Source organism: Leptodactylus fuscus, chromosome 4 (genome assembly GCF_031893055.1).
Source record: "Leptodactylus fuscus isolate aLepFus1 chromosome 4, aLepFus1.hap2, whole genome shotgun sequence".
Classification (NCBI taxonomy): Eukaryota; Metazoa; Chordata; class Amphibia; order Anura; family Leptodactylidae; genus Leptodactylus; species Leptodactylus fuscus.
Genome location: NC_134268.1, coordinates 4,662,778 through 4,675,124, shown reverse-complemented (window position 1 = coordinate 4,675,124; position 12,347 = coordinate 4,662,778). Strand labels below are relative to the sequence as shown.

Below are 12,347 nucleotides of genomic sequence, written 5' to 3'. Positions count from 1 at the left end.
GGACAATTACATCATTCTGTATCTCTCCTGTCTTGATACATTGTACATTGTCTGGAGACCAGATGACTGTATATTGTGGATACAACTATAAGGGGGTGTTCACATGACCGTCACTAACGTCAGAAGCTAGAAGCTAGTGTCCGTCATGTTATTTACAGTAGTGTCAGTGTGAATCAGTCTGTGACAGCTAAAACCCATAGTAACGGTAGTGTCCCCCCCCACACACACACACAAACACAAACCCTCGGCTGTAACAAGTCTTTGACAGATTTTCAGTCTCTAGATGTAACAGAGCAGTCATGGGGGACAGGACACTGCGGGGACAACATCTTTATTTCTATATTCTGCCCTCTGAGGTTACATGACTGAGCTCTTCAGGATGATCAGGATGGATCCCAGTGCCAGGAGGATGGCGGCATAGCTGGACTTGATGCTGGCGCCACCACTGATGTTACACAGGTCGGTGCTGCAGCAGGAGACGGAGGCGGAGGCACCAATAAAGGAGCTGCTGGACTCCTGGCATGCTGCAGCGCACGTCTTTGTGATACTGGCAGATGAGATCCCGGCTATGGAGGAGAAAAGCAACGAGTAATAAAGTGAGAGAGGCGGAGCTCTGACAAGCTGTCAGTCATAACATATGAATGAATGAACAAGTAAGTGAACCACAAACACAATGTAACTAACCCAACAACTGAATAACTAACTCAACTAAATGAATAACCCAACTAACTAAACCAATTAACAAACCCAACTAACTAACCCAACTAACCAACCCAACTAACTAATCAAACTAACCTACCTAACTAACCAACCCAACTAACTAACTAACCCAACTAACCAAACCAACTAACTAACCCAACTAACCAACCCAACTAACTAACCAAACCAACCTACCTAACTAACCAACCCAACTAACTAACTAACCCAACTAACTAACCAAACCAACCTACCTAACTAACTATAGCAACTAAATAACTAACTAACCCAACTAACCAACCCAACTAACTAACCAAACCAACCTACCTAACTAACTAACCCAACTAACTAACCAAACCAACCTACCTAACTAACTAACCCAACTAACTAACTAACCCAACTAACCAACCTAACTAACTAACCAATTCAACCTACCTAACTAACCAACCCAACTAACTAACCAAACCAACCTACCTAACTAACTAACCCAACTAACTAACCAAACCAACCTACCTAACTAACCCAACTAACTAACTAACCCAACTAACCAACCTAACTAACTAACCAATTCAACCTACCTAACTAACCAAACCAACTAACCAACTAACAAACTAACCCAACTAACCAAACCAACCTACCTAACTAACCCAACTAACTAACCAAACAAACCTACCCAACTAACCCAACTAACCAACCTAACTAACTAACCCAACTAACCAACCCAACAAACTAACCAAACCAACCTACCTGACTAACCCAACTAACTAACTAACCCAACCAACCCAACTAACTAACTAACTAACCCAACTAACTAACCAACCTACGTAACCAACCTAACTAACTAACCAAACCAACCTACCTAACCAACCCAACTAACTAACTAACTAACCCAACTAACCAACCCAACTAACTAACCAAACCAACCTAACTACCTAACCAACCCAACTAACTAACCCAACTAACCAACCCAACGAACTAACAAACTAACTAACCAAACCAACCTACCTAACTAACCAACCCAACTAACTAGCCAATTAACCTTGGTTGAGGTCACTGCTGCTAAAGGAGAATCCACAGCTTATTAAATACAAGGGTGCACTTACTTTTTCTCCCTGTGGATGTTACTCAGTAACAGACATGTCCGATACATGTGCAGTGCAGTGTTACAGTTTAGATACATTCCCACCCATTCTGCTCATTGACTTAAAAAGTGGCCAGAGGGGGCAGGAGCTGAGATACGTCAATGTATGCCAAGTTAGGGTAAACCTTCATCCACTTAGTAAATCTTATGGTGGCTTAGATACATTTAGGGCAGTTCATTAGACATCACACAGACATCCAGGAGCGCCCTGAGGGTTCCCTTCCTGTGACTCTGGGGTATTACACAGTCATATAACCAAAATCCTGCACTCACCCCAGGAGACCAACGCCACCGAAGTCCTGCAATACCCCTCACCACTGCCGCAGGGAGTTTGTGTTATTAGGCAATCAGAATTGGAAGATTGAGTCATACAGGTGTAACATGTCAGAGAGTAAGCTGCGGACACAAGAGAAGAGGTTACTACCATGTATCTAATCCTATCCTGTGTGATACTGTATACTGCGCTGTATCTAATCCTATCCTGTGTGATACTGTATACTGAGCTGTGTATCTAATCATATCCTGTGTGATACTGTATACTGAGCTGTGTATCTAATCCTATCCTGTGTGATACTGTATACTGCGCTGTATCTAATCCTATCCTGTGTGATACTGTATACTGAGCTGTATCTAATCCTATCCTGTGTGATACTGTATACTGCGCTGTATCTAATCCTATCCTGTGTGATACTGTATACTGAGCTGTGTATCTAATCCTATCCTGTGTGATACTGTATACTGAGCTGTGTATCTAATCCTATCCTGTGTGATACTGTATACTGAGCTGTATCTAATCCTATCCTGTGTGATACTGTATACTGAGCTGTGTATCTAGTCCTATCCTGTGTGATACTGTATACTGAGCTGTATCTAATCCTATCCTGTGTGATACTGTATACTGAGCTGTATCTAATCCTATCCTATGTGATACTGTATACTGAGCTGTATCTAATCCTATCCTGTGTGATACTGTATACTGAGCTGTGTATCTAATCCTATCCTGTGTGATACTGTATACTGAGCTGTGTATCTAATCCTATCCTGTGTGATACTGTATACTGAGCTGTGTATCTAATCCTATCCTGTGTGATACTGTATACTGAGCTGTGTATCTAATCCTATCCTGTGTGATACTGTATGCTGAGCCGTGTATCTAATCCTATCCTGTGTGATACTGTATACTGAGCTGTATCTAATCCTATCCTGTGTGATACTGTATACTGAGCTGTGTATCTAATCCTATCCTGTGTGATACTGTATACTGAGCTGTATCTAATCCTATCCTGTGTGATACTGTATACTAAGCTGTGTATCTAATCCTATCCTGTGTGATACTGTATACTGAGCTGTGTATCTAATCCTATCCTGTGTGATACTGTATGCTGAGCCGTGTATCTAATCCTATCCTATGTGATACTGTATACTGAGCTGTATCTAATCCTATCCTGTGTGATACTGTATACTGAGCTGTGTATCTAATCCTATCCTGTGTGATACTGTATACTGAGCTGTATCTAATCCAATCCTGTGTGATACTGTATACTGAGCTGTATCTAATCCTATCCTGTGTGATACTGTATACTGCGCTGTATCTAATCCTATCCTGTGTGATACTGTATACTGAGCTGTATCTAATCCTATCCTGTGTGATACTGTATACTGAGCTGTGTATCTAATCCTATCCTGTGTGATACTGTATACTGAGCTGTATCTAATCCTATCCTGTGTGATACTGTATACTGAGCTGTATCTAATCCTATCCTATGTGATACTGTATACTGAGCTGTATCTAATCCTATCCTGTGTGATACTGTATACTGAGCTGTGTATCTAATCCTATCCTGTGTGATACTGTATACTGAGCTGTGTATCTAATCCTATCCTGTGTGATACTGTATACTGAGCTGTGTATCTAATCCTATCCTGTGTGATACTGTATACTGAGCTGTGTATCTAATCCTATCCTGTGTGATACTGTATACTGAGCTGTGTATCTAATCCTATCCTGTGTGATACTGTATACTGAGCTGTGTATCTAATCCTATCCTGTGTGATACTGTATACTGAGCTGTATCTAATCCTATCCTGTGTGATACTGTATACTGCGCTGTATCTAATCCTATCCTGTGTGATACTGTATACTGAGCTGTATCTAATCCTATCCTGTGTGATACTGTATACTGAGCTGTGTATCTAATCCTATCCTGTGTGATACTGTATACTGAGCTGTATCTAATCCTATCCTGTGTGATACTGTATACTGAGCTGTATCTAATCCTATCCTATGTGATACTGTATACTGCGCTGTATCTAATCCTATCCTGTGTGATACTGTATACTGAGCTGTATCTAATCCTATCCTGTGTGATACTGTATACTGAGCTGTGTATCTAATCCTATCCTGTGTGATACTGTATACTGAGCTGTATCTAATCCTATCCTGTGTGATACTGTATACTGAGCTGTATCTAATCCTATCCTATGTGATACTGTATACTGAGCTGTATCTAATCCTATCCTGTGTGATACTGTATACTGAGCTGTGTATCTAATCCTATCCTGTGTGATACTGTATACTGAGCTGTGTATCTAATCCTATCCTGTGTGATACTGTATACTGAGCTGTGTATCTAATCCTATCCTGTGTGATACTGTATACTGAGCTGTGTATCTAATCCTATCCTGAGTGATACTGTATACTGAGCTGTGTATCTAATCCTATCCTGTGTGATACTATATACTGAGCTGTGTATCTAATCCTATCCTGTGTGATACTGTATACTGAGCTGTGTATCTAATCCTATCCTGTGTGATACTGTATACTGAGCTGTGTATCTAATCCTATCCTGTGTGATACTGTATACTGAGCTGTGTATCTAATCCTATCCCGTGTGATACTGTATACTGAGCTGTATCTAATCCTATCCTGTGTGATACTGTATACTGAGCTGTGTATCTAATCCTATCCCGTGTGATACTGTATACTGAGCTGTATCTAATCCTATCCCGTGTGATACTGTATACTGAGCTGTGTATCTAATCCTATCCTGTGTGATACTGTATACTGAGCTGTGTATCTAATCCTATCCTGTGTGATACTGTATACTGAGCTGTGTATCTAATCCTATCCTGTGTGATACTGTATACTGAGCTGTGTATCTAATCCTATCCTGAGTGATACTGTATACTGAACTGTGTATCTAATCCTATCCTGTGTGATACTGTATACTGAGCTGTGTATCTAATCCTATCCCGTGTGATACTGTATACTGAGCTGTATCTAATCCTATCCCGTGTGATACTGTATACTGAGCTGTATCTAATCCTATCCCGTGTGATACTGTATACTGAGCTGTGTATCTAATCCTATCCTGTGTGATACTGTATACTGAGCTGTGTATCTAATCCTATCCTGTGTGATACTGTATACTGAGCTGTGTATCTAATCCTATCCTGTGTGATACTGTATACTGAGCTGTGTATCTAATCCTATCCTGAGTGATACTGTATACTGAACTGTGTATCTAATCCTATCCTGTGTGATACTGTATACTGAGCTGTGTATCTAATCCTATCCTGTGTGATACTGTATACTGAGCTGCGTATCTAATCCTATCCTGAGTGATACTGTATACTGAACTGTGTATCTAATCCTATCCTGTGTGATACTGTATACTGTGCTGTGTATCTAATCATATCCCGTGTGATACTGTATACTGAGCTGTGTATCTAATCCTATCCTGTGTGATACTGTATACTGAGCTGTGTATCTATCCTATCCTGTGTGATACTGTATACTGAGCTGTGTATCTAATCCTATCCTGTGTGATACTGTATACTGAGCTGTGTATCTAATCCTATCCCGTGTGATACTGTATACTGATCTGTATCTAATCCTATCCTGTGTGATACTGTATACTGAGCTGTGTATCCAATCCTATCCTGTGTGATGCTGTATACTGAGCTGTGTATCTAATCCTATCCTGTGTGATACTGTATACTGAGCTGTGTATCTAATCCTATCCTGTGTGATACTGTATACTGAGCTGTGTATCTAATCCTATCCTGTGTGATACTGTATACTGAGCTGTGTATCTAATCCTATCCTGTGTGATACTGTATACTGAGCTGTGTATCTAATCCTATCCTGAGTGATACTGTATACTGAGCTGTGTATCTAATCCTATCCTGTGTGATACTATATACTGAGCTGTGTATCTAATCCTATCCTGTGTGATACTGTATACTGAGCTGTGTATCTAATCCTATCCTGTGTGATACTGTATACTGAGCTGTGTATCTAATCCTATCCTGTGTGATACTGTATACTGAGCTGTGTATCTAATCCTATCCCGTGTAATACTGTATACTGAGCTGTATCTAATCCTATCCTGTGTGATACTGTATACTGAGCTGTGTATCTAATCCTATCCTGAGTGATACTGTATACTGAGCTGTGTATCTAATCCTATCCTGTGTGATACTGTATACTGAGCTGTGTATCTAATCCTATCCTGAGTGATACTGTATACTGAGCTGTGTATCTAATCCTCTCCTGTGTGATACTGTATACTGAGCTGTGTATCTAATCCTATCCTGTGTGATACTGTATACTGAGCTGTGTATCTAATCCTATCCTGTGTGATACTGTATACTGAGCTGTGTATCTAATCCTATCCTGTGTGATACTGTATACTGAGCTGTGTATCTAATCCTATCCTGTGTGATACTGTATACTGAGCTGTGTATCTAATCCTATTCTGTGTGATACTGTATACTGAGCTGTGTATCTAATCCTATCCTGTGTGATACTGTATACTGAGCTGTGTATCTAATCCTATCCTGTGTGATACTGTATACTGAGCTGTGTATCTAATCCTATCCTGTGTGATACTGTATACTGAGCTGTGTATCTAATCCTATCCTGTGTGATACTGTATACTGAGCTGTGTATCTAATCCTATCCTGTGTGATACTGTATACTGAGCTGTGTATCTAATCCTATCCTGTGTGATACTGTATACTGAGCTGTGTATCTAATCCTATCCCGTGTGATACTGTATACTGATCTGTATCTAATCCTATCCTGTGTGATACTGTATACTGATCTGTATCTAATCCTATCCTGTGTGATACTGTATACTGAGCTGTGTATCTAATCCTATCCTGTGTGATATTGTATACTGAGCTGTGTATCTAATCCTACCCTGCGTGATACTGTATACTGAGCTGTATCTAATCCTATCCTGTGTGATACTGTATACTGAGCTGTGTATCTAATCCTATCCTGCGTGATACTGTATACTGAGCTGTGTATCTAATCCTATCCTGTGTGATACTGTATACTGAGCTGTGTATCTAATCCTATCCTGTGTGATACTGTATACTGAGCTGTATCTAATCCTATCCTGTGTGATACTGTATACTGAGCTGTGTATCTAATCCTATCCTGTGTGATACTGTATACTGAGCTGTATCTAATCCTATCCTGTGTGATACTGTATACTAAGCTATGTATCTAATCCTATCCTGTGTGATACTGTATACTGAGCTGTATCTAATCCTATCCTGTGTGATACTGTATACTGAGCTGTGTATCTAATCCTATCCTGTGTGATACTGTATACTGATCTGTATCTAATCCTATCCTGTGTGATACTGTATACTGAGCTGTGTATCTAATCCTATCCTGCGTGATACTGTATACTGAGCTGTGTATCTAATCCTATCCTGTGTGATACTGTATACTGAGCTGTGTATCTAATCCTATCCTGTGTGATACTGTATACTGAGCTGTATCTAATCCTATCCTGTGTGATACTGTATACTGAGCTGTGTATCTAATCCTATCCTGTGTGATACTGTATACTGAGTTGTGTATCTAATCCTATCCTGTGTGATACTGTATACTGAGCTGTGTATCTAATCCTATCCTGTGTGATACTGTATACTGAGCTGTGTATCTAATCCTATCCTGTGTGATACTGTATACTGAGCTGTGTATCTAATCCTATCCTGTGTGATACTGTATACTGAGCTGTGTATCTAATCCTATCCTGTGTGATACTGTATACTGAGCTGTATCTAATCCTATCCTGTGTGATACTGTATACTGAGCTGTGTATCTAATCCTATCCTGTGTGATACTGTATACTGAGCTGTGTATCTAATCCTATCCTGTGTGATACTGTATACTGAGCTGTGTATCTAATCCTATCCTGTGTGATACTGTATACTGAGCTGTGTATCTAATCCTATCCTGTGTGATACTGTATACTGAGCTGTGTATCTAATCCTATCCTGTGTGATACTGTATACTGCGCTGTATCTAATCCTATCCTGTGTGATACTGTATACTGAGCTGTGTATCTAATCATATCCTGTGTGATACTGTATACTGAGCTGTGTATCTAATCCTATCCTGAGTGATACTGTATACTGAGCTGTGTATCTAATCCTATCCTGTGTGATACTATATACTGAGCTGTGTATCTAATCCTATCCTGTGTGATACTGTATACTGAGCTGTGTATCTAATCCTATCCTGTGTGATACTGTATACTGAGCTGTGTATCTAATCCTATCCTGTGTGATACTGTATACTGAGCTGTGTATCTAATCCTATCCCGTGTGATACTGTATACTGAGCTGTATCTAATCCTATCCTGTGTGATACTGTATACTGAGCTGTGTATCTAATCCTATCCCGTGTGATACTGTATACTGAGCTGTATCTAATCCTATCCTGTGTGATACTGTATACTGAGCTGTGTATCTAATCCTATCCTGTGTGATACTGTATACTGAGCTGTGTATCTAATCCTATCCTGTGTGATACTGTATACTGAGCTGTGTATCTAATCCTATCCTGTGTGATACTGTATACTGAGCTGTGTATCTAATCCTATCCTGAGTGATACTGTATACTGAGCTGTGTATCTAATCCTATCCTGTGTGATACTGTATACTGAGCTGTGTATCTAATCCTATCCCGTGTGATACTGTATACTGAGCTGTATCTAATCCTATCCCGTGTGATACTCTATACTGTGCTGTGTATCTAATCATATCCCGTGTGATACTGTATACTGAGCTGTGTATCTAATCCTATCCTGTGTGATACTGTATACTGAGCTGTGTATCTATCCTATCCTGTGTGATACTGTATACTGAGCTGTGTATCTAATCCTATCCTGTGTGATACTGTATACTGAGCTGTGTATCTAATCCTATCCCGTGTGATACTGTATACTGATCTGTATCTAATCCTATCCTGTGTGATACTGTATACTGAGCTGTGTATCTAATCCTATCCTGTGTGATGCTGTATACTGAGCTGTGTATCTAATCCTATCCTGTGTGATACTGTATACTGAGCTGTGTATCTAATCCTATCCTGTGTGATACTGTATACTGAGCTGTGTATCTAATCCTATCCTGAGTGATACTGTATACTGAGCTGTGTATCTAATCCTATCCTGTGTGATACTGTATACTGAGCTGTGTATCTAATCCTATCCCGTGTGATACTGTATACTGAGCTGTATCTAATCCTATCCCGTGTGATACTCTATACTGTGCTGTGTATCTAATCATATCCCGTGTGATACTGTATACTGAGCTGTGTATCTAATCCTATCCTGTGTGATACTGTATACTGAGCTGTGTATCTATCCTATCCTGTGTGATACTGTATACTGAGCTGTGTATCTAATCCTATCCTGTGTGATACTGTATACTGAGCTGTGTATCTAATCCTATCCCGTGTGATACTGTATACTGATCTGTATCTAATCCTATCCTGTGTGATACTGTATACTGAGCTGTGTATCTAATCCTATCCTGTGTGATGCTGTATACTGAGCTGTGTATCTAATCCTATCCTGTGTGATGCTGTATACTGAGCTGTGTATCTAATCCTATCCTGTGTGATACTGTATACTGAGCTGTGTATCTAATCCTATCCCGTGTGATACTGTATACTGAGCTGTATCTAATCCTATCCTGTGTGATACTGTATACTGAGCTGTGTATCTAATCCTATCCTGAGTGATACTGTATACTGAGCTGTGTATCTAATCCTATCCTGTGTGATACTGTATACTGAGCTGTGTATCTAATCCTATCCTGAGTGATACTGTATACTGAGCTGTGTATCTAATCCTCTCCTGTGTGATACTGTATACTGAGCTGTGTATCTAATCCTATCCTGTGTGATACTGTATACTGAGCTGTGTATCTAATCCTATCCTGTGTGATACTGTATACTGAGCTGTGTATCTAATCCTATCCTGTGTGATACTGTATACTGAGCTGTGTATCTAATCCTATCCTGTGTGATACTGTATACTGAGCTGTGTATCTAATCCTATCCTGAGTGATACTGTATACTGAGCTGTGTATCTAATCCTATCCTGTGTGATACTATATACTGAGCTGTGTATCTAATCCTATCCTGTGTGATACTGTATACTGAGCTGTGTATCTAATCCTATCCTGTGTGATACTGTATACTGAGCTGTGTATCTAATCCTATCCTGTGTGATACTGTATACTGAGCTGTGTATCTAATCCTATCCCGTGTGATACTGTATACTGAGCTGTATCTAATCCTATCCTGTGTGATACTGTATACTGAGCTGTGTATCTAATCCTATCCCGTGTGATACTGTATACTGAGCTGTATCTAATCCTATCCTGTGTGATACTGTATACTGAGCTGTGTATCGAATCCTATCCTGTGTGATACTGTATACTGAGCTGTGTATCTAATCCTATCCTGTGTGATACTGTATACTGAGCTGTGTATCTAATCCTATCCTGAGTGATACTGTATACTGAGCTGTGTATCTAATCCTATCCTGTGTGATACTGTATACTGAGCTGTGTATCTAATCCTATCCCGTGTGATACTGTATACTGAGCTGTGTATCTAATCCTATCCCGTGTGATACTGTATACTGAGCTGTATCTAATCCTATCCCGTGTGATACTCTATACTGTGCTGTGTATCTAATCATATCCCGTGTGATACTGTATACTGAGCTGTGTATCTAATCCTATCCCGTGTGATACTGTATACTGAGCTGTATCTAATCCTATCCTGTGTGATACTGTATACTGAGCTGTGTATCTATCCTATCCTGTGTGATACTGTATACTGAGCTGTGTATCTAATCCTATCCTGTGATACTGTATACTGAGCTGTGTATCTAATCCTATCCCGTGTGATACTGTATACTGATCTGTATCTAATCCTATCCTGTGTGATACTGTATACTGAGCTGTGTATCTAATCCTATCCTGTGTGACGCTGTATACTGAGCTGTGTATCTAATCCTATCCTGTGTGATGCTGTATACTGAGCTGTGTATCTAATCCTATCCTGTGTGATACTGTATACTGAGCTGTGTATCTAATCCTATCCTGTGTGATACTGTATACTGAGCTGTGTATCTAATCCTATCCTGTGTGATACTGTATACTGAGCTGTGTATCTAATCCTATCCTGTGTGATACTGTATACTGAGCTGTGTATCTAATCCTATCCTGTGTGATACTGTATACTGAGCTGTGTATCTAATCCTATCCCGTGTGATACTGTATACTGAGCTGTATCTAATCCTATCTCGTGTGATACTCTATACTGTGCTGTGTATCTAATCCTATCCTGTGTGATGCTGTATACTGAGCTGTGTATCTAATCCTATCCTGTGTGATGCTGTATACTGAGCTGTGTATCTAATCCTATCCTGTGTGATACTGTATACTGAGCTGTGTATCTAATCCTATCCTGTGTGATACTGTATACTGAGCTGTGTATCTATCCTATCCTGTGTGATACTGTATACTGAGCTGTGTATCTAATCCTATCCTGTGATACTGTATACTGAGCTGTGTATCTAATCCTATCCCGTGTGATACTGTATACTGATCTGTATCTAATCCTATCCTGTGTGATACTGTATACTGAGCTGTGTATCTAATCCTATCCTGTGTGATGCTGTATACTGAGCTGTGTATCTAATCCTATCCTGTGTGATGCTGTATACTGAGCTGTGTATCTAATCCTATCCTGTGTGATACTGTATACTGAGCTGTGTATCTAATCCTATCCTGTGTGATACTGTATACTGAGCTGTGTATCTAATCCTGTCCTGTGTGATACTGTATACTGAGCTGTGTATCTAATCCTATCCTGAGTGATACTGTATACTGAGCTGTGTATCTAATCCTATCCTGTGTGATACTATATACTGAGCTGTGTATCTAATCCTATCCTGTGTGATACTGTATACTGAGCTGTGTATCTAATCCTATCCTGTGTGATACTGTATACTGAGCTGTGTATCTAATCCTATCCAGTGTGATACTGTATACTGAGCTGTGTATCTAATCCTATCCCGTGTGATACTGTATACTGAGCTGTATCTAATCCTATCCTGTGTGATACTGTATACTGAGCTGTGTATCTAATCCTATCCTGAGTGATACTGTATACTGAGCTGTG

General features: G+C 39.9%; 1 protein-coding gene across 1 annotated transcript; it reads right to left on the bottom strand.

The window, feature by feature from the left end:
- Positions 1-331: 331 nt before the first annotated feature.
- Positions 332-2,264, bottom strand: LOC142201110 (lymphocyte antigen 6E-like). The gene is made up of 2 exons (XM_075271937.1): positions 2,111-2,264; positions 332-566 (listed from the first exon to the last, which is right to left on the bottom strand). Exons 1-2 carry the CDS (start codon positions 2,262-2,264, stop codon positions 358-360), a joined length of 363 nt encoding a protein of 120 aa, XP_075128038.1. The 3' UTR covers positions 332-357.
- Between the last annotated feature and the right edge of the window lie 10,083 nt (positions 2,265-12,347).

What these genes read in the sequence shown, in the direction of transcription:
- LOC142201110 (XM_075271937.1), bottom strand. Translation starts at nt 2,264, where the DNA reads ATGGTAGTAACCTCTTCTCTTGTGTCCGCAGCTTACTCTCTGACATGT. An exon ending in GGTGGCGTTGGTCTCCTGGG is followed by an intron (nt 567 to 2,110) that starts GTGAGTGCAGGA and finishes TCTCCTCCATAG; the next exon opens with CCGGGATCTCATCTGCCAGT.